Below are 24,549 nucleotides of genomic sequence, written 5' to 3'. Positions count from 1 at the left end.
GAGGAAGAAAGAGAGAGAGAGAAAGGGGGAGAAAAATAGTCAGTGAAAGAGAGAAAAAGAGTGTGTGAGAGAAAGAGAGAGGGAGAAAATTAAGAAGAGAGTGAGAAAGAAAGACAGAGAGAGAAGAAAAGTAAGAGAGAGTGATTCAGTGAGAGAGAGAGAGAGAAAGGGGGAGAAAAAGAGTCAGAGAGAGAGAGAGAGAGAGAGAAAAAGAGTGTGTGAGAGAAAGAGAGGGAGAAAATTAAAACGAGAGTGAGAAAGAGACAGAGAGAGAAGAAGAGTAAGAGAGAGTGATTCAGTGAGAGAGAGAGAAAGAAAGAGGAGGAGAGAAAATGAGAGAGAAAAAGAGAGAGAGGTGAGATAAGTGAATGGGGAAGAGGAGCTGTGATCACTCTCAGGGTGACAGGAAGCTGCAGAGTGAATGGAGCAGCAGGGACAGGAGAGGCACAGGGATCTGTACAACAGAGGAGGCAGCAGAGAGCTGTGAATCGCTCTCAGAGGGGAGAGGCTCCCAGTCACATTCCTCTTTCTCCCTCCCTCCTTCTCCTCCTCCCTCCCACTTCTCCCCAGCTATTCACCATTTTACACTTCTCTTTTTTCCTTGCCTGTAAGATTGCTTCTGGATCTTGGGTGAACCCCATAAAAAATTTAAAAAAAATCAAAAAGAGGGGCTTCCCCCTCTTAAAAGTAATCGGGATACACACCCATCTCCCCAGCACATTTGGGGTGGTGGAGAGAAGCTTATTGTATTGTTGGGGGGGAGAAACAGAGCGTTATATCCAAGGAGAAGAAGCCACTTTCAAGAGAGAAGAAGAAAGAAACAGCCGTTTATCCTTAAGGACTTAAACCTAAAAAAAAAACGGGGTGATTTATTAATGTGCGATTTGTAGTCGAATATTTTTGGAAGAAAAAAGGAAGACAACGAGTTGTTTTAAGAAGCGGGCTGGGGTTGGTAGAAGAAAGAAGGGGAGTAGTTTGCGGTAGAAAGATTTGTTTATAAATAGAACGAGCAAATTGTTACATTTGTATCCATTTTTAACGCTACAATTTAAGCGATATTGAGAGAGAATTAGACGATATTTTTGCCCATATGGATGAACAAGGGAGGCTGCTCCAGGCCAGAGGTGTGGGAATTCCTGGACATGGCATCCATGGAGGACCCCAAACGTTAACCCCACACCCCATGCACGACCCCCCATCAGACAATGGGGAACCTCGGAAACAGGATATCGGCGATATATTGCAACAGATCATGACTATCACCGACCAAAGCTTAGACGAAGCCCAGGCGAAGTGAGTACACAAGCAGAGAGAGAGAAGGGCCTGTGTGTGTATTGTTCTTACCTCTTATGGGTGTAGCTTATCCAACAATCCCTCTACAGACATGTCCCTAATCCCTGTGTACTCTCCAAACACTATAAAATTCCCTAATAAAGAATCCCATCAGTAATTGCTTGGTAAACACTATTCTGTGGGTCCTGTGCATTTTAACCCCTTATTAGCTTTTGACCTGTACCCTAGTGCCCCTCACCATATAACTAGTCTTTATATATTAAATAATTCCAATAGGTTATTTTTGGCATTAATCCTATGCATAATATTTATTCACTGTATAAATACACCTAAGTGTGTTATTTTCCCTTTAACAAAAATGTTTATTAATTGTATGTAAAGTATATGTGATTTATTTATATATATATATATATATATATATATATATATAAACACATTTATGCTAATATTTCTAGTGTTATTTACATATACATATGTGTGTGTGACTTGATTGTTTAGTCTTAGTATGAGACCAAAATATTAATGTATCTTAAATAATCCCTTAATCACCCTTTAAATCTGTTTCCTTATATATAATGTTTATTGGCCAGTTAAATAAATATGATCTCAGTTAAAAAAAACAAAACAACCATGCCTTGTTTCTTTATCCCTATACTCAGCCAATTTCTTTTCCCAGAACCCCAATAAAATCTGCAAACTTACCCAACAGTATAATTTGTCAATTTTACCATATTAAATCAGAGTTTAAAATTACCCAAGGTATTTGTACACTCTTATCCTACAAAACAGCCATAAAAAAACTATTTAATCTGTAATGCAAAGAATGTGACTTAACCTATAAAAATGTTTTTCTTTTTTTTGTGGAATCTAGTTTATTTTTTAAAAAGTAAAAAAATCTAATGATTTTGTAATAGGGTGTCAAAAAGTACTTGGTAATCAAATGATATTGGCCTTTATAACTGATAGGTAGATATTAATTTACTCTACCTTGTAATTTGAGTTATTGAATGCAATGCAAGTACCTCCATATAAGCCCTCACAATGCACTAATATTTTAAAGGTACTTGCTAAAATATTTTAGAAACTAGATACCAATATTTGTAGATATATTATTCAAATAAATACATAAATAAAATGTGCAAAAGGCTGTTGCATCATATTTTTAATAGTATAAAAATGTAAAATCTTTTTATATTGATGGTGAATTCAGTATATATATATATATATATATATATATATATATATATATATATATATATATATATATGTATATGTATATGTATATATATATATATATATATATATATATAATATATTTCCCCTTTTTAAATAAATCTACTGGTATTTTTTTCTGGTAAAGAAAAAAACTTTAGTCATGAAAAGTAGTATTCTATTAGTGCAGTAAAAAAAAATAATAAAAAATGACACTCTACTATAAATTTATATTGGTCACCCTATAAAGTCAAATTCTTCTAGGAAAAATTACAATAATTATTTGTACAAAATAGAAATTTAAAAAATATCCTTGTTTTCTTCATATTATTTTGTCTATACGAGTACATATTTTATTTATTTTTTGGTAATACAAAGTGAATTTATTATGTAATTGTTTAACAGCATATTATATGTTTACCTTCAATATACCATTGATAATCGGTTAAAAAAAAAGCCATATATTTTTCCTATATATAGACTTTTCCATTACTCTATTCTATTTTTCTGATCCATTTTTGTTTATCCTATAAATATGATGATGTTTATGACAGCCACGTGTGTAAACATATCCCATAATCCTCATATCATGGCGTGTAAATAAAACACATCCCTCAAAGTTTTATTTTATTATTAAACCCACCTTGAATTCTGGTTGTATTAATCTGTATTGCTTGGCGTATCATTTTATTTACCCTATAAAATTCCGCTGGGTACCAGAATCACTTTTTTATCCCACGGATATATATCCTCTTGCTGTCATATCGCTAGAGGGTTTTATACCTGCCCCATAAATGTTCCCTAGTGGCGGGCCCTAAAACCACCACTAAACAGTCCTATAAAATTAGGACTATGTAATTTTTTTTAACGTTCCCTACTGATCACTACTGCACCATATAATCATAATGAGTATCTACTCAATGATAATAGGCATGCTGCATTTTCCAATGGTGGTTTGGATCTCTACAGGGACAGTGAGCATGTGCTGTATAGGAAGTTGTAGTCTCTCTATTCTAAATAAACAGCTGGTTTGTTAATGCTGTTATTACTATTCTTATAAAGTTATGATGAGTATCACTTCACTGTATACTGATGCTGAGTGTCTACATTCTAAAATTAGTACGCTGTAATGTATAATAGTGATAAGCATCTATGGACTGATAATGAACCCTGTGTACTGTATTACTATGCTGAGAATCTATTCCCTGGTAATGAGCATGCTGTGATGTATATTGAGGCTGAGTATCTATGCACTGATAATGAACATGCTGCACTGTATAATGATAATGAGTATCTATACACTGATAATGATTACACTGCACTGTATAATGATGTGAGTATTTATACACTGATAATGATCATACTGCACTGTATAATGCTGATGAGCATCTATACACTGATAATGAACATGCTGCACTGTATAATGATAATGAGTATCTATACACTGATAATGAACATGCTGCACTGTATAATGATAATGAGTATCTATACACTGATAATGATTACACTGCACTGTATAATGATGTGAGTATATATGCACTGATAATGATCACACTGCGCTGTATAATGCTGATGAGCATCTATACACTGATAATGATCACACTGCACTGTATAATGAGTATCTGTACACTGATAATGGTCATACTGTACTGTATAATGATGATGAGTATCTATACACTGATAATGAGCACACTGCACTGTATAATGATGATAAGTATCTATACACTGATAATGAGCACACTGCACTGTATAATGATGATGATTATCTATACACTGATAATGAGCACACTGCACTGTATAATGATGATGAGTATCTATACACTGATAATGAGCACACTGCACTGTATAATGATGATGAGTATCTATACACTGATAATGAGCACACTGCACTGTATAATGATGATGAGTATCTATACACTGATAATGAGCACACTGTACTGTATAATGATGTGAGTATCTATACACTGATGATCACACTGCACTGTATAATGATGATGAGTATCTATACACTGATAATGATCACACTGCACTGTATAATGATAATGAGTATCTATACACTGATAATGATCACACTGCACTGTATGAGTATCTGTACACTGATAATGATCACACTGCACTGTATAATGATGAGTATCTGTAAACTGATAATGATCACACTGCACTGTAATAATGAGTATCTATACATCGATAATGATCACACTGCACTGTATAATGATGATGAGTATCTATACACTGATAATGAACAGAATGCACTGTATAATGATATTGAGTATCTATACACTGATAACAATCTGCACTGTATGATGAGTATCTATACACTGATAATGATCACACTGCACTGTATAATGTATACAATGATAATGAACATGCTTCACTGTATAATAACTATAAAATGATAATGAACACAATGCACTGTATAATGATATTGAGTATCTATAAACTGATAACGAGCGCACTGCACTGTATAATGATAACTATCTATACAATGATAATGAACACAATGCACTGTATAATGATATTGTTGAGTATCTATAAACTGATAACGAGCGCACTGCACTGTATAATGATAATAAGTATCTATAAACTGATAATGATCACACTGCACTGTATAATGATAATAAGTATCTATAAACTGATAATGAACACAATGCACTGTATAATGATAATAAGTATCTATAAACTGATAACGAGCGCACTGCACTGTATAATGATAATAAGTATCTATAAACTGATAATGAACACAATGCACTGTATAATGATAATAAGTATCTATAAACTGATAACGAGCGCACTGCACTGTATAATGATAATAAGTATCTATAAACTGATAATGAACACAATGCACTGTATAATGATAATAAGTATCTATAAACTGATAACGAGCGCACTGCACTGTATAATGATAATAAGTATCTATAAACTGATAATGAACACAATGCACTGTATAATGATGATGAGTATATATAAACTGATAATGAGCACACTGCACTGTATAATATTGAGTATCTATAAACTGATAATGAACACAATGCACTGTATAATAATGAGTATCTATAAACTGATAACGAGCGCACTGCACTGTATAATGATAATAAGTATCTATAAACTGATAATGAACACAATGCACTGTATAATGATATTGAGTATCTATAAACTGATAACGAGCGCACTGCACTGTATAATGATAATAAGTATCTATAAACTGATAATGAACACAATGCACTGTATAATGATATTGAGTATCTATAAACTGATAACGAGCGCACTGCACTGTATAATGATAATAAGTATCTATACAATGATAATGAACACAATGCACTGTATAATGATATTGTTGAGTATCTATAAACTGATAACGAGCGCACTGCACTGTATAATGATAACTATCTATACAATGATAATGAACACACTGCACTGTATAATGATAGAGTATCTATAAATTGATAACGAGCACACTGCACTGTATAATGATAACTATCTATACAATGATAATGAACACACTGCACTGTATAATGATAGAGTATCTATAAATTGATAACGAGCACACTGCACTGTATAATTGTGTTATATTATGATAGTCAACATCCTGCAGTATATAATAAGGATGAATACTTGTACACAAACATGCTGCAGTGTAGGGGCTGACATACCATGGCATGCTTTTATAGAAATGGGTCATGAGCATAGCCCACGTTCCAGACTCAGCACTTGCTTCTCCCTTCCAACACCTTCAACTCTCCACACTTGCCAGGACTCATTAAAGTAAATGGCAGGCAAGGGTTTAAAGCAGGGCTCGACAAACCCAGGAGCCAGGGAGCCAATGTCTCCTAGAATTTTACCCCAGGAACCTAACTTTTTAAGGGGACACTCAAGTCAAAATTAAACTTTCATGATTCAGATAGAGCAGCAATTTTAAACAACTTTCCAATTTACTTCCATTAACAAAATGTGCTCAGTCTTTTTATATTTACACTTTTAGAGTACCATGCCTATGCAAGAAATGACAGCATATGCATTAGTGATTGGCTGATGGCTGTCACATGAGACAGAGGGGAAGTAGAAATAGACATAACTTTGAAATTTGTCAGAAAACAAAATCTACTTATTTGAAGTTCAGACTAAGTGCTATTGTATTGTATTTTTATCATGCATTTGTTAGTTATGCAAATCAATTGTATTTACTGGTCCTTTAACTTTTATTCTCCACATATCTATATAGAAATACCACTCTCTAGCGCTTAAAATTGCCTGGCTACTACATTTTAAACAGATTTGTTAACCCCTGGTTTAAAGGGTCTACTTGAAAAATGTTGTTTAAAAAGATAGATAATCCCCAGTTTTGCATAACCAACACTGTTATATTAATACACTTTTTAGCTCTGTGATTATCTTGTATCTAAGCCTCTGCAGACTGCCCCTTTATCTCAGTTCTTTTGAATTAGCATATGAGCCTATCTAGGTTTATCCTTCAACAAAAAATACCAAGAGAACAAAGCAAATTTGATGATGAAAGTAAATTGGAAAGTTGTTTAAAATTACATGCCCTATCTGAATCATGAAAGTTTATTTTTTACTTGAATGTCCCTTTAAAGGGACAGTCTACACCAGAATTTTTATTGTTTTAAAAGATAGATCATCCCTTTTATTACCCATTTCCCAGTTTTGCATAACCAACACAGTTATAATAATATATTTTTAACCTCTGTGATTATCTTGTATCTAAGCCTCTGCAAACTGCCCCTTTTTTCAGTTCTTTTGACAGACTTGCAGTCTAGCCAATCAGTGCCTGCTCCCAGATAACTTCACGTGCACGAGCACAGTGTTATCTATATGAAATACGTGAACTAACACCCTCTAGTGGTGAAAAACTGTTAAAATGCAATCTGAAAGATGTGGGCTTCAAGGTCTAAGAAATTAGCATATGAACCTCCTAGGTTAAGCTTTCAACTAAGAATACCAAGAGAACAAAGCAAAATTGTTGATAAAAGTAAATTGGAAAATTGTTTAAAATGCTCTATCTATCTGAATCATGAAAGTTTATTTTGGCCTAGACTGTCCCTTTAAGCTTGTGTATCATTTTGCTGAGTATTTTGCTGAGCATTTGTAAGGTTTTGTTTTTTAACTTGTTGATGAATAAAAGCTATATTTTATCTTGCAAACTACATCAGGATTTGTATCGCTACATTTTACAATGATACTATTTATAAACGGACAGTAAAAATCCTGTGTTGTAAAAGCAACAGCATTATCTATCTACTGATCATAAATATACTACTCTTTATCGCAGATTATTTATATACCATCGATGAATTTGATGCACTGCACAATAAATGAGTATCTAAACAATTATGGCTATTTTGTACATTAAAGGGACGTTCCAGCGCAACTTATTTTTGGACTTAATAAGCTACAGAACTGTTTTTGAAACAAGTGTGCAGTGCAAAAAAAATGTTGTTCTCTATTATTATACAGCACAGTGTGTAGATTATCACTCTATAAATACTTAATGCCATTATACAGTGCAGTGTGTTCATTATTGGCAAATAGGTACTCAGCATCTTTAGCGGGGCTCGACAAACCCAGGAACCAGAGCGCCAGTGTCTACTAGACTTTTACCCCTGGCTCCTAAAGTTTTGGGTTATACTCCAAATATCACTGGCTCCAAAATATTCTTACTGGCTCCTAAATTTAAAACAGATTTGTTAACTTCTGTTAAGTATTTATTATCAGTGTATAGATACTCACATCACTATACAGTGCAGTGTGTTTGTCAGTGTATAGATACTCATCATCATTATACAGTGCAGTGTGTTTGTCAGTGTATAGATACTCATCATCATTATACAGTGCAGTGTGATCATTATCAGTGTATAGATACTCATCATTATACAGTGCAGCGTGTCATTATCAGTGTATCGATACTCATCATCATTATACAGTGCAGTGTGTTTGTCAGTGTAAAGATACTCAACATCATTATACAGTGCAGCGTGTCATTATCAGTGTATAGATACTCATCATCATTATACAGTGCAGTGTGATCATTATCAGTGTATAGATATTCATCATCATTGTATAGTGCAGCGTGCTCATTATCAGTGTATAGATACTCAATATCATTATACAGTGCAGCGTGCTCATTGTAAGTGTATAGATACTCATCATTATTATACAGTGCAGTGTGATCATTATACAGTGCAGTGCAGTGTATAGATATTCATCATCATTATACAGTACAGTGTGTTATCAGTGTATAGATACTCATCATCATTATACAGTGCAATGTGATCATTATCAGTGTATAGATACTCATTATCATTATACAGTACAGTGTGTTATCAGTGTATAGATACTCATCATCATTATACAGTGCAGTGTGATCATTATCAGTGTATAGATACTCATCATCATTATACAGTGCAGTGTGATCATTATCAGTGTATCGATACTCATCATCATTATACAGTGCAGCATGTCATTATCAGTGTATAGATACTCATCATCATTATACAGTGCAGCATGTCATTATCAGTGTATAGATACTCATCATCATTATACAGTGCAGTGTGTTTGTCAGTGTATAGATACTAATCATCATTATACAGTGCAGCGTGTTATTATCAGTGTATAGATACTCATCATCATTATACAGTACAGTGTAATCATTATCAGTGTATAGATACTCATCATCATTATACAGTGCAGTGTGTTTATTAGTGTATAGATACTCATCATCATTATACAGTGCAGTGTGATCATTATCAGTGTATATATACTCATCATCATTATACAGTGCAGTGTGATCATTATCAGTGTATAGATACTCATCATCATTTTACAGTGCAGTGTGATCATTATCAGTGTATACTCATGATCATTATCAGTGTATAGATACTCATAATCATTATACAGTGCAGTGTGATCATTTGTCAGTATATAGATACTCATCATTTTACAGTGCAGTGTGATCATTATCAGTGTATAGATACTCATCATCATTTTACAGTGCAGTGTGATCATTATCAGTGTATAGATACTCATCATCATTATACAGTGCAGTGTGTTCATTATCAGTTTATAGATACTCATAATCATTATACAGTGCAGTGAGTTCCTTATCAGTGTATAGATACTCATAATCATTATACAGTGCAGTGTGATCATTATCCGTATATAGATACTCATCATCATTATACAGTGCAGTGTGATCATTATCAGTATATAGATACTCATCATCATTATACAGTGCAGTGTGATCATTGTCAGTGTATAGATACTCAACATCATTTATACAGTGCAGCGTGTTCATTGTCAGTGTATAGATACTCATCATCATTATACAGTGCAGTGTGATCATTATTACTGTATAGATACTCATCATCATTATACAGTGCCGTGTGATCATTATCAGTGTATATATACTCATCATTATACAGTGCAGTGTGATCATTATCAGTGCATAGATACTTGCATCATTATACAGTGCAGTGTGATCATTATTACTGTATAGATACTCATCATTATACAGTGCAGTGTGTTCATTATCAGTGTATAGATACTCATCATCATCATTATACAGTGCAGCATGATCATTATCAGTGTATAGATACTCATCATTATACAGTGCAGTGTGATCATTATCAGTGTATAGTTACTCTACATCATTATACAGTGCAGTGTGATTATTATCAGTGTATAGATACTCATCATCATACAGTGCAGTGTGCTCATTATCGGTGTATAGATATTATCATCATTATCAGTGTATAGATATCATCATTATACAGTGCAGTGTGATCATTATCAGTGTATAGATATTATCATCATTATACAGTGCAGTGTGATCATTATCATTGTATAGATATTATCATCATTATACAGTGCAGTGTGATCATTATCCGTGTATAGATATTATCATCATTATACAGTGCAGTGTGATCATTATCCGTGTATAGATACTCATTATCATTATCAGTGTATAGATACTCATATCATTATACAGTGCAGTGTGTTCATTATCAGTGTATAGATACTCATCAGCATTATACAGTGCAGTGTGATCATTATCAGTGTATAGATACTCACATCATTATACAGTGCAGTGTGATCATTATCAGTGTATAGATACTCGCATCATTGTGCAGTGTGATCATTATCAGTGTATAGATACTCATCATCATTATACAGTGCAGTGTGATCATTATCAGTGTATAGATACTCATCATCATTATACAGTGCAGTGTGATCATTATCAGTGTATAGATACTCACATCATTATACAGTGCAGTGTGATCATTATCAGTGTATAGATACTCGCATCATTATACAGTGCAGTGTGATCATTATCATTATATAGATACTCATGATCATTATACAGTGCAGTGTGATCATTATCAGTGTATAGATACTCATCATCATTATACAGTGCAGTGTGATCATTATCAGTGTATAGATACTCATCATCATTATACAGTGCAGTGTGATCATTATCAGCATATAGATACTCACCATCATTATACAGTGCAGTGTGATCATTATCAGTGTATAGATACTTAGTATCATTATACAGTGCAGTGTGATCATTATCAGTGTATAGATACTCATCATTATACAGTGCAGTGTGCTCATTATCAGTGTATAGATACTCATCATCATTATACAGTGCAGTGTGATCATTATCAGTGTATAGATACTCATCATCATTATACAGTGCAGTGTGATCATTATCAGTGTATAGATACTCATCATCATTATACAGTGCAGTGTGATCATTATCAGCATATAGATACTCACCATCATTATACAGTGCAGTGTGATCATTATCAGTGTATAGATACTTAGTATCATTATACAGTGCAGTGTGCTCATTATCAGTGTATAGATACTCATCATCATTATACAGTGCAGTGTGATCATTATCAGTGTATAGATACTCATCATCATTATACAGTGCAGTGTGATCATTATCAGTGTATAGATGCTCATTATCATTATACAGTGCAGCGTGTTTATTTTCAGTGTGTGTATATATATATATATGTGTGTGTATATATGTGTATATATATATATATATATATACACACACACAGACACTTAGAATAACTATATAGTACATTATGTAGATTATTAGTGTAATTTCTTTTCATCATTATCAGTGCATGAATATGTAGTATCTGTACTGTACAGTGTGTTTATTATCAATAAGTAGATGTTTATTATAGAGCTCAACAAAGCTATAATTAGTGAACTACTGTCATACATTGTTTTGATAATTATTATAAATAGTGTATATATAATTATGTAACGTACAGTACGTAAACAGAAATATTAGATAAATTCATTAAAGGGCCCAGAAACCACAAATTTGTCTTGTGATTTAGATCTTTACTTCTTTTATCTAATTTTTGTTTCATTCTCTTGGTATCCTTTGTCGAAGGAGCAGCAATGCACAGGACCTAGCAGAACGCATCAGGTGAGCCAGTGACAAAAGGCATATATGTGCACCCACCAAAAAGCAGCTAGCTCCCTGTATTGCATTGCTTATCCTGAGCCTACCTAGGTATGCTTTTCAACAAAGGATACCAAGAGAATGAAGCAAATTTGATAACCGAATTAAATTGCAAAATTGTTTAAATTGCATGCTCAAAGTTTTTTATTTTGAATCCACTGTCCCTTTAAATATAGACCATCATTTTACAGAACAGCATGTTTATTATCAGTGTATAGATACTCTGCATATTTATATAGTGCATCACTTTTAAATATAGAGATACTCAACATCATCATACACTGTAGTGGGTTCATTAAAGGGATATGAAACCCAAATTTTGTCTTTCATTATTCAGACAGAGCAGCAATTTTAAGCAACTTTCTAATTTATTCCTTTTATCAATTATTCTTTGTTCTCTTGACATCTTTATTTGAAAAGCAGAAATATAAGTTTAGGAGCCGGCCCACATTCGGTTCAGCACCTGGATTGCGCTTGCTGATTGATGTCTAAATGTATCCACCAATCAGTAAGCACTGCTCCTAATCTTTTTATTCCTGCTTTTTAAAATAAAGATACTAAGAGAACGAAGACAAATTTATAATAGGATTAAATTAGAAAATTGCTTAAAATTGTAAATTCTGAATCATGAAAAAAATTGGGTTTCATATACCTTTTAAAATAGTCTAGAGAGACACCGTTATACAGTGCAATGAATTTCAATGATTACAGCTTGGTGTGATAATGATCTAAACCCTAATTATAGCTATGTAGAGCTGTATAGTGAATATTAACACACAGAGCGCTATGCTGTGTAATGTTTATAAGGATCTGTTAGGCTCATAATGAATATGCTGCACTGTATAATAATGCTACGTTCTGTTCACTGATAATTACTGGGGCTTACTGCATGGTAAATGAATCTATAATGTTATTAGCTCATTTACAGTTGTCATTGGGGTTTAGATACATTACATAGCAATGTATGTTCATTATTAAAGGGGCATGAAACTCTCAAATTATTTTCTTTCATGATTCAGGCCATTTTAAACAACTTGCCAATGTACTTCTAATACATTTGCTTCCTTCTTTTGGTATCTGTTGTTGAAGGAGCAGCGATGCATTACTGGGTAGTAAATAGCTGCTTATGAGCCTACATACGTATGCTTTTCAACATAGAATACCAAGAAAACAAAGCAAATGAGATAATATAATTAAATTGGGAGAGTGTTTAAAATGGGATGCTTTTTCTGATTCACAACGTTACTGTACCGTTAAAGGGACATGAAATTTATGCTGCTGTCGAATTTACTTTTATGAAAACGTTTTCTTTGATATCGTTTGTTGAAAATCAGGGAGGTAAGCTCAGGAGCGTGCACGTATTTACATCACTGTATGGCAACAGCTTTGCAAGAATGTTATCCATTTGCAAGAGCACTTGATGGCAGGACTATTTCCTGCCATATAGTGCTCTAGAGTCTAGACGCCTACCTAGGTATCTCTTCAGTAAAGAATACCATGAGAATGAATCAAATATGATAATAATTTTTTTTTTTAATTGTATGCTCCGTGTGAATCACAAAAGACAAATGTCCTTTTAATTCATATAAACTGTGCTGTATGGTATATTTCTAAACTGTGATAAAGTACAGTGCTGAGTATCTAATCACAGATAAAAACCATGTTAGCTAATTAATTTGTACATTATCTCGTTATGCAGTATAGCCCTAATTCATTTATATTATCCCTATACAATGCAAAATGCTCCTTATCAGCGTAGGCCTTGTCATCACCATTGCACTGTAATAAATATTTATATACAGGTTAACTGGGTTTTCAAACAATGTGGGTATATTCTGATACTTTTTATAGTTTTATTAAATGATTTATCTAGAAAAAAAAAATCCAATAAACCTTACAGTGAGTTTTGTAGAAAAAGATAGGATTAGAATGTAACCCGCTGTTTAGTAGCTCAGAATTCTAATGTCATTTCTCTCTCTCTATAGGAAACACGCCTTAAACTGTCACAGAATGAAGCCAGCTCTCTTCAGCGTTTTGTGTGAGATTAAAGAGAAAACAGGCAAGTTATTCCCCCAAATTTTACATCTTCCTACCTGTTCTGCAGTCATTCTAATGGTTTTAGTGCACGCTTAATGTGCCACATACTGTTCTTTATTTATCTACTAGAGCAAGTAAAGCTTTCTTTTATACTTATGGCTCGATTTATCATCCACTGGCGGACAGGGGCAGCAATCCGCTGCCCGCGTTTACCATTGCACACAAATGCTCCTGTGCGCTTGTGTGCAACCCCACTCCCTGCCCGCGCACAGCCAATCAAATGCGGACAGGAGCTGTCAATCTCCCTGGTCGGAACCTGCTGTCGAAAGGGAGAGAAGGGCTTGATAAATTAGTGTAACATAAAAATACTATCTCCTTGCATACTCACTTATTGTAAAGTACCCCCACAATCTTCATACACGTACGACAACTTTCAAAGATCCCCGGCAAACTTACACAATAGAACAGAGTTCTCACAAATCCATATTTATATTCTAGACCTCTTGCAGATTAGATACTTACCATAACAGGCAAAATACTCATTCCCTGTTCAATACATATACTGTAGAACCAAAAATGCTTACTAGATCACATAAGGATTCATATCCCTCAGTACATACTTACTGTAACATAGAAAGTTCCCTGCTCCTTCAAAATGTGCCCTCCCGTTCTGTGCATGTTACTGTATCACACAATGTGCCCTCCCCCTTCTGTGCATGTTACCGTATCACACAATGTGCCCTCCCCCTTCTGTGCATGTTACCGCATCACACAATGTGCCCTCCCCCTTCTGTGCATGTTACCGTATCACACAATGTGCCTGCCCCCTTCTGTGCATGTTACCGTATCACACAATGTGCCCTCCCCCTTCTGTGCATGTTACCGTATCACACAATGTGCCTGCCCCCTTCTGTGCATGTTACCGTATCACACAATGTGCCCTCCCCCTTCTGTGCATGTTACCGTATCACACAATGTGCCCTCCCCCTTCTGTGCACGTTACCGTATCACACAATGTGCCCTCCCCTTCTGTTGACGTTACCGTATCACAAAATGTGCCCTCCCCCTTCTGTACATGTTACCATATCACACAATGTGCCCTCCCCTTCTGTGCATGTTACCGTATCACACAATGTGCCCTCCCCTTCTGTGCATGTTACCGTATCACACAATGTGCCTGCCCCCTTCTGTGCATGTTACCGTATCACACAATGTGCCCTCCCCCTTCTGTGCATGTTACCGTATCACACAATGTGCCCTCCCCCTTCTGTGCATGTTACCGTATCACACAATGTGCCTGCCCCCTTCTGTGCACGTTACCGTATCACACAATGTGCCCTCCCCCTTCTGTGCACGTTACCGTATCACACAATGTGCCCTCCCCTTCTGTTGACGTTACCATATCACAAAATGTGCCCTCCCCCTTCTGTACATGTTACCATATCACACAATGTGCCCTCCCCTTCTGTGCATGTTACAGTATCACACAATGTGCCCTCCCCTTCTGTGCATGTTACCGTATCACACAATGTGCCCTCCCCTTCTGTGCATGTTACCGTATCACACAATGTGCCCTCCCCTTCTGTGCATGTTACCGTATCACACAATGTGCCCTCCCCTTCTGTGCATGTTACCGTATCACACAATGTGCCCTCCCCTTCTGTGCATGTTACCGTATCACACAATGTGCCCTCCCCCTTCTGTGCACGTTACCGTATCACACAATGTGCCCTCCTACTTCTGTGCATGTTACCGTATCACACAATGTGCCTGCCCCCTTCTGTGCATGTTACCGTATCACACAATGTGCCCTCCCCTTCTGTGCACGTTACCGTATCACACAATGTGCCCTCCTACTTCTGTGCACGTTACCGTATCACACAATGTGCCCTCCTACTTCTGTGCACGTTACAGTATCACACAATGTGCCCTCCCCCTTCTGTACATGTTACCGTATCACACAATGTGCCCTCCCCCTTCTGTGCACGTTACCGTATGACACAATGTGCCCTCCTCCTTCTGTGCATGTTAACGTATGACACAATGTGCCCTCCCCCTTCTGTGCACGTTACCGTATGACACAATGTGCCCTCCCCCTTCTGTACATGTTACCGTATCACACAATGTGCCCTCCCCCTTCTGTGCACGTTACCGTATGACACAATGTGCCCTCCCCCTTCTGTGCACGTTACCGTATCACAGAATATGTCTGCCCCTTCTATATGAGCTTACTATAAATTTTGAACAACTTACAATATCATTGCAACTTGACACAATTAAAATTTAAAGATGACACAAGCACCGCACTGAAATGCTGAGCCTTTTTCAATGTTGTGTGGGTTGTTGTCAAAATGTATGGACATTGCAGTTGTGTTATATCATTCTTTTAACCCTTGAAGAGCCATGGAGGGCTGTAATAGGCGTACCTGTGGCCCTAACTGATCTAAAATAAAATTCTGATAAACAGTTTTGTAGAGTTGAAAACTTAGGTCCAATTGCATTTCACTATATTTTTGCTTTTGTCTCTAGAAAGCTTTTAAATACACAGTGCATCTTCCCCTTTTGTAAACCCTCAAAATATTTTTTTCACAATACTGTTATATCACAGCATAACCTACCACACAGAATGCAATACATACACACACACACAATATATATAATTTTTTTTTCCTTTTCTGGTTTGTGCATAGTTCTGATTGAAACTTTGTTTTTACATAAGTAGATATTCTTGAATAAGTTTGTAGACTTACACAATGACTTAATTGCTTCTGCTGCAGAAAGGGAAAAAAACATACAAAGTGTCCCCTCATATTGAAAGGTTGGACACCCCTGACTTAAATGGTTGTTGCGTACAAGGTTGGAAATGAGAGAGGACGGGGGGGGGGGGGGGTCTTTGATGCTCCTTCATTCTGATTTGTGTAACAATAAAGGATCTTGTGCTGGGAGCACCCCTCCTTTCATGGGAGAGTCCCCCACCCCCCTCCTTCTAGTTGAGGCTGGTAATGCAGAGGGGGGAGGGCAGGTAGGGATCAAATATCTGACACAGTCAGAGCACATGCAATTCCAATCTTTCTATCTGCTGGTTGGCTCTCTCTAACCAGAGCTTCACAAACTCCCCTCTCCTTGTTTAACCCTATGTTTTCTTTCCTTGTTTTATCATAATTTCTCTAGATCTCTTCTCTTTCTCATCTTCAGATTTTTATGTTTCATTATCTGTCTGTTTCCCCACTTTCGTAATATGCTCCTTTATCTTCTCCCTTCTCTTCACTAACACTATCTTTTGCCCCAATCCTACCCTGGTATTTACTTTTCTCTTATTCTCTACTCCTTCTTTCTCTCCTCTCTCCACTTCTCAGTCTCCTTTCTCCCCTTCACTTCTCTTCTGTCATCTTTGTTTTTACTCTTCCTTTTACTCCTCTCCCCCTCCTTCTGTGTCCTCTCTGTCTGTTCTCTTTCCTTACTTTTCTCTCCTTTCATTCTCTCATCTCTACCATCGTCTTTCTTCACCATTATTCCTTGTATCTCCACTGTTTGCTCTCCTTCCTCTCATTTGTCTTGTCTCTTCTCTCTCCCCTCCACTAATCTGTTTGCTGTTCCTTCACTCCTCTCCCTCCTCTTTCTGTATCCTATGTCATCTTTACCTTCTCTCTCTTCCCTTACTTGTCTTTCTACTCACCCCTCTTTCTTTTGTCTCTCCCTTGTCTCCTCTCCTCTCCCTTGTCTCCTTTCCTCTCTCTCTCTCTCCCCTCTCTCCCTTGTCTCTCTCTCTCTCTCTCCCCTCTCTCCCTTGTCTCTCTCTCTCCCTTGTCTCTCTCTCTCCCTTCTCTCTCTCTCCCTTCTCTCTCTCTCTCTCTCTCTCTCTCTCTCTCTCTCTCTCTCTCCTCTCTCTCTCTCTCTCTCTCTCTCTCTCTCTCTCTCTCTCTCTCTCTCTCTCTCTCTCTCTCTCTCTCTTCTCTCTCCTCTCTCTCTTCTCTCTCCTCTCTCTCTCTTCTCTCTCTCTCTCCTCTCTCTCTCCTCTCTCTCTCCTCTCTCTCCTCCCTCTCTCTCTCTCTCTCTCTCTCTCTCTCTCTCTCTCTCTCTCTCTCTCTCTCTCTCTCTCTCTCTCTCTCTCTCTCTCTCTCTCTCTCTCTCTCTCTCTCTCTCTCTCTCTCTCTCTCTCTCTCTCTCTCTCTCTCTCTCTCTCTCTCTCTCTCTCTCTCTCTCTCTCTCTCTCTCTCTCTCGCTCCCTTGTGTCTCTCTCTCTCTCTCTCTCTCTCTCTCTCTCTCTCTCTCTCTCTCTCTCTCTCTCTCTCTCTCTCTCTCTCCCCTCTCGCTCCCTTGTGTCTCTCTCTCTCTCTCTCTCTCTCTCTCTCTCTCCCCTCTCGCTCCCTTGTGTCTCTCTCGCTCCCTTGTCTGTCTGTCTCCCCTCTCGCTCCCTTGTCTGTCTGTCTCCCCTCTCGCTCCCTTGTCTCTCTGTCTCTCTCTCTCTCTCTCTCTCCCCTCTCGCTCCCTTGTCTCTCTGTCTCTCTCTCTCTCTCTCTCCCCTCTCGCTCCCTTGTCTCTCTGTCTCTCTCTCTCTCTCTCCCCTCTCGCTCCCTTGTCTCTCTGTCTCTCTCTCTCCCCTCTCGCTCCCTTGTCTCTCTGTCTCTCTCTCTCTCTCTCTCCCCTCTCGCTCCCTTGTGTCTCTGTCTCTCTCTCTCTCTCTCCCCTCTCGCTCCCTTGTCTCTCTGTCTCTCTCTCTCCCCTCTCGCTCCCTTGTCTCTCTGTCTCTCTCTCTCTCTCTCTCTCCCCTCTCGCTCCCTTGTGTCTCTGTCTCTCTCTCTCTCTCTCCCCTCTCGCTCCCTTGTCTCTCTCTCTCTCTCTCTCTCTCTCCCCTCTCGCTCCCTTGTCTCTCTCTCTCTCTCTCTCTCTCCCCTCTCGCTCCCTTGTGTCTCTCTCTCCCCTCTCGCTCCCTTGTGTCTCTCTCTCTCTCTCTCTCTCTCTCTCTCTCTCTCTCTCTCTCTCTCTCTCTCTCCCCTCTCGCTCCCTTGTGTCTCTCTCTCTCTCTCTCTCTCCCCTCTCGCTCCCTTGTGTCTCTCTCTCTCTCTCTCTCTCTCTCTCTCTCTCTCTCTCTCTCTCTCTCTCTCTCTCCCCTCTCGCTCCCTTGTGTCTCTCTCTCTCTCTCTCTCTCTCTCTCTCTCTCTCTCTCTCTCCCCTCTCGCTCCCTTGTGTCTCTCTCTCTCTCTCTCTCTCTCTCTCCCCTCTCGCTCCCTTGTGTCTCTCTCTCTCTCTCTCTCTCTCTCTCTCCCCTCTCGCTCCCTTGTGTCTCTCTCTCTCTCTCTCTCTCTCCCCTCTCGCTCCCTTGTGTCTCTCTCTCTCTCTCCCCTCTCGCTCCCTTGTGTCTCTCTCTCTCTCTCTCTCTCTCCCCTCTCGCTCCCTTGTGTCTCTCTCTCTCTCTCTCTCTCTCTCTCTCTCTCTCTCCCCTCTCGCTCCCTTGTGTCTCTCTCTCTCGCTCCCTTGTCTGTCTGTCTCCCCTCTCGCTCCCTTGTCTGTCTGTCTCCCCTCTCGCTCCCTTGTCTGTCTGTCTCCCCTCTCGCTCCCTTGTCTGTCTGTCTCCCCTCTCGCTCCCTTGTCTGTCTGTCTCCCCTCTCGCTCCCTTGTCTGTCTGTCTCCCCTCTCGCTCCCTTGTCTGTCTGTCTCCCCTCTCGCTCCCTTGTCTGTCTGTCTCCCCTCTCGCTCCCTTGTCTCTCTGTCTCTCTCTCTCTCTCTCTCTCCCCTCTCGCTCCCTTGTGTCTCTCTCTCTCTCTCTCTCTCTCTCTCTCTCTCCCCTCTCGCTCCCTTGTGTCTCTCTCTCTCGCTCCCTTGTCTGTCTGTCTCCCCTCTCGCTCCCTTGTCTGTCTGTCTCCCCTCTCGCTCCCTTGTCTGTCTGTCTCCCCTCTCGCTCCCTTGTCTGTCTGTCTCCCCTCTCGCTCCCTTGTCTGTCTGTCTCCCCTCTCGCTCCCTTGTCTGTCTGTCTCCCCTCTCGCTCCCTTGTCTGTCTGTCTCCCCTCTCGCTCCCTTGTCTGTCTGTCTCCCCTCTCGCTCCCTTGTCTCTCTGTCTCTCTCTCTCTCTCTCTCTCCCCTCTCGCTCCCTTGTCTCTCTGTCTCTCTCTCTCTCTCTCTCCCCTCTCGCTCCCTTGTCTCTCTGTCTCTCTCTCTCCCCTCTCGCTCCCTTGTCTCTCTGTCTCTCTCTCTCTCTCTCTCCCCTCTCGCTCCCTTGTGTCTCTGTCTCTCTCTCTCTCTCTCTCTCTCCCCTCTCGCTCCCTTGTCTCTCTCTCTCTCTCTCTCTCTCTCTCTCTCCCCTCTCGCTCCCTTGTCTCTCTCTCTCTCTCTCTCTCTCTCTCTCCCCTCTCGCTCCCTTGTGTCTCTCTCTCCCCTCTCGCTCCCTTGTGTCTCTCTCTCTCTCTCTCTCTCTCTCTCTCTCTCTCTCTCTCTCTCTCCCCTCTCGCTCCCTTGTGTCTCTCTCTCTCTCTCTCTCCCCTCTCGCTCCCTTGTGTCTCTCTCTCTCTCTCTCTCTCTCTCTCTCTCCCCTCTCGCTCCCTTGTGTCTCTCTCTCTCTCTCTCTCTCTCTCTCTCTCTCTCTCTCCCCTCTCGCTCCCTTGTGTCTCTCTCTCTCTCTCTCTCTCTCTCTCTCCCCTCTCGCTCCCTTGTGTCTCTCTCTCTCTCTCTCTCTCTCTCTCTCTCCCCTCTCGCTCCCTTGTGTCTCTCTCTCTCTCTCTCTCTCTCTCCCCTCTCGCTCCCTTGTGTCTCTCTCTCTCTCTCCCCTCTCGCTCCCTTGTGTCTCTCTCTCTCTCTCTCTCCCCTCTCGCTCCCTTGTGTCTCTCTCTCTCTCTCTCTCTCTCTCTCTCTCCCCTCTCGCTCCCTTGTGTCTCTCTCTCTCGCTCCCTTGTCTGTCTGTCTCCCCTCTCGCTCCCTTGTCTGTCTGTCTCCCCTCTCGCTCCCTTGTCTGTCTGTCTCCCCTCTCGCTCCCTTGTCTGTCTGTCTCCCCTCTCGCTCCCTTGTCTGTCTGTCTCCCCTCTCGCTCCCTTGTCTGTCTGTCTCCCCTCTCGCTCCCTTGTCTGTCTGTCTCCCCTCTCGCTCCCTTGTCTGTCTGTCTCCCCTCTCGCTCCCTTGTCTGTCTGTCTCCCCTCTCGCTCCCTTGTCTGTCTGTCTCCCCTCTCGCTCCCTTGTCTGTCTGTCTCCCCTCTCGCTCCCTTGTCTCTCTGTCTCTCTCTCTCTCTCTCTCCCCTCTCGCTCCCTTGTCTCTCTGTCTCTCTCTCTCTCTCTCTCTCCCCTCTCGCTCCCTTGTCTCTCTCTCTCTCTCTCTCTCGCTCGCTCGCTCGCTCGCTCTCTCTCTCTCTCTCTCTCTCTCTCTCTCTCTCTCTCTCTCTCTCTCTCTCTCTCTCGCTCTCTCTCTCTCTCTCCCCTCTTGCTCCCTTGTCTCTCTCTCGCTCTCTCTCTCCCCTCTTGCTCCCTTGTCTGTCTGTCTCCCCTCTCTCTCTCTCCCCTCTCTCTCCTCTCCCCTCTCTCTCTCTCTCTCTCTCTCCCCTCTCTCTCTCTCTCTCTCCTCTCTCTCTCTCTCTCTCCTCTCTCTCCCCTCTCTCTCTCGCTCTCCCCTCTCTCTCTCGCTCTCCCCTCTCTCTCCCCTCTCTCTCTCTCTCTCCCCTCTCTCTCTCGCTCTCCCCTCTCTCTCTCGCTCTCTCTCTCCTCTCTCTCCTCTCCCCTCTTCTTGTCTGCTCCTTCTCCATTTTATTTTTCTCCCTCACCCCTCTCGTGTCTCTCCTCTCTTCCTTGTCTCTTCTCTTTTCCCTTTTCTTTGTCTCTTCTCTTTCCACTCTTCCTTGCTGCTCCTCTCCCCTGCCTCCTCTCTCCTCTGTCTCTTCTCTCTCCCCTCTTTCTTGCCTCTCCTTGTTCTCCTTTCTCTTCTCATCCTTGTCTGTCCCCTCTCCTTTTATCTTTCTCTCCCTCCTCCCCTCTTTCCTGTCTCTCCTCTCTTCCTTTTTCATTCATTATTCTCGCTCCCTTTATTCTCTCCTTCATCCTATTTTCTATTATCCCCCCCCCCACTTACTCCTCCTTTTTGTCCTTTTTCTTTCCCCCTTCAATAGTATTTTTTGATAGCCTATAGCATATACCTGTAATGAGGCGTCACAAAGTGTAGCAGCCCTGTCTGGCACCTTACTCCAATTATAGCCTTAAAATTAAATGAGGTTTGAAATCATATGGCAACTAGCAGTAAATGTTTCTGCCCAGCTGATGCTTACATATTAATTCTTACTAGCTGATAGAGACAACTCCCACGCTGTTATTGGTGGGAAGGAACATACCTCCACAAACCTTATCTAAATTTAAAAGCACAACAGCAAAAATACACAATCAAACAGAATACACCAATTTTGAAATGCCATTGAGTCTATTGCAGAGTATGTGTGTTGTATTACTATCTCAATGTGTGTAATGTCCCTTTAAAGAACAAGTATATTGCTATCTTGCTAAGCAAACAATTCAGTGTCTATAGAGCCAGAGAGCAGTTTGCGCTATATTGTCCATTTTATGTCCTTTGCAGGTAGCCATCCCATCACACTAGATATTTATATGTAGCTTACAATCTCCTGCAGGTTCCCGGGCATTACTAAAGTGCGTGACTTAGACAGGATACAATCAGCAATTTTCCTGCTGAAGGGTGGTATTGATCCCAAGAATCATTAAGATCATTCTTCCTCGCATCCAATAAACGAATGCTTGCGCCAGCTGCGGCAAGGTGCATTGTGCTGTTTGTATCCAGAAAGCTCCATGTTCCTGATATTACATTCTTTTATTGCCGTTTCTGACCTTATAAAAATAATGTGGTACCTTTTTATAAAGGTCCAAATGTTCTCATAGAATTATAACTTGGCCTTTTTTATGTCTATCTACATATCTATTTTTCTATCAACATATCTATTTATCTTCATATCTATTTTATTTATCTATCTGTCTATCTTCATATCTGTCTATCTCCATATCTATTTATCCATTTATCTCCATATCTATTTATCCCCATAGCTATCTTTATATCCTATATATCTCCATTGCTATTTCCTTGAATCCATATACATTTATGTATCTCTCTATCTACAGTATCTATTAGTGATGTTTATTCTTGGGTTTTCCTAGCAAACCAATCCTGAATATGGCCGGTGTCAGCACCATTTAGCTTTTCAGAGACGGTTTTCTACTTGTGAAATTGAAACATACAAACATCTGGATTTGCATAGACCTTAGTGTGTTGCACTTTATAAGAAGAAATCAGACTCCAAAAATAGCCGAATGCAGTTTGTCGCGGCCATATTTAGCATTTGTATCTGTAAAATGTCCTATATTATTATTATTATTATTATTTTTATAAATAAATAAATAATAATGCGCCAACAGATTCCGCAGCGCTACCCATGGGTACAAAGATAAAAGTACAACAGAGAAATATTCTTCAATATAACTGGAGCTTTACATATATGTACAGTATCTATCTAGTTGTCCGATATACACAAGTCTATCTCCTAAATAAAACAATACAATAAATTCATATAAAAATATAAAGATGGTTGCACAATAGATAAAGAAAAAAAAGCAATCTGATACATTTTACAAGTAACAGTAATATCTTCATGATTATTTAAAATTGTTATTTTCTTTTAGATTGGGGTCTCCTGTTTCTGTTTTTACAGCCTGACAGTCACTAAACATTGAGGGAGTTTGAATTCAGTTACTGCTGACTTCCCTGTTATCCTACACCCAGAGCCATAAAGTACTGTGCTGGTGGTCAGAGGCAGTGGCTGCCATATACCATGCCAGAACCACGCACTACCACCACTTGATTGACAGCTTTATAAAGGAACACTTGCCTCCTAAAAAAGAATGTTGCGGCTTCTCTATTTTATGCCCAGCATTGCTAAGTTTGCCTTTAATTTGTCAAGCCCCGTGGTTCTATATTAGATTTCACAACCTCACAAGTAAAGAGGTTTTGAAAGTATGAACAGACCAATATCCTTCCCTGTAGTGGTCCACTAAAAGGTATCACAATCTACTATGGTCAGTATGCTCATACTATCAGCACTGTTGTGTGCTTCACATGGATAGTTCACATTTTAATTCAGCTATTGTTCCCCGAAACATTTAATATTGTTACTTATATCACTAGGAGAATGACTTGCTTTATTTATTACTCTTGTTTGTATGCACAGATTTCAGGCCTCTTTGATTACATGCATTTTATTTAAACCAGCTTTATGTTAAGGGATAAAGCTATGCACATAAATTGTTTATGTCCTTAATAATCTTAGAGAGGGTTTAGTTGCATTTATTTAGGTTTTTTAAGTTAGCACAAGCTATAGTTAGTAAAAATATTTCTTTCTACTTTACTAAGTCCTTGGATTATGTTAAAGGGATAGTTAGTCAAAATTAAACTTTCATGATTCAGATAAAGCAGCAATTTTTAAGCAATTTTCTAATTTACTCCTATTCTAAAAATGTTTTCGTTCTCA

The 24,549-nt window shown here is 39.3% G+C and overlaps 1 protein-coding gene across 3 annotated transcripts in view; it reads left to right on the top strand.

The window, feature by feature from the left end:
* Nucleotides 1–542: 542 nt before the first annotated feature.
* Nucleotides 543–24,549, top strand: part of PBX2 (PBX homeobox 2) — a 56,073-nt gene continuing 32,066 nt past the window's right edge. For 2 of the 3 annotated variants that reach the window (XM_053722007.1, XM_053722005.1), the window contains exons 1-3: nucleotides 543–1,293; nucleotides 11,942–11,977; nucleotides 13,999–14,072. In XM_053722007.1, the coding sequence (XP_053577982.1) occupies nucleotides 1,091–1,293; nucleotides 11,942–11,977; nucleotides 13,999–14,072 (313 nt within the window). In that variant the 5' untranslated portion in view covers nucleotides 543–1,090. The remainder of the gene's footprint in view (nucleotides 1,294–11,941; nucleotides 11,978–13,998; nucleotides 14,073–24,549) is intronic. The other variant, XM_053722006.1, reaches the window with a different exon arrangement.

This window comes from Bombina bombina, chromosome 7 (genome assembly GCF_027579735.1).
Source record: "Bombina bombina isolate aBomBom1 chromosome 7, aBomBom1.pri, whole genome shotgun sequence".
Lineage (NCBI taxonomy): Eukaryota > Metazoa > Chordata > Amphibia > Anura > Bombinatoridae > Bombina > Bombina bombina.
This window is presented reverse-complemented; position numbering and strand designations above follow the sequence as displayed.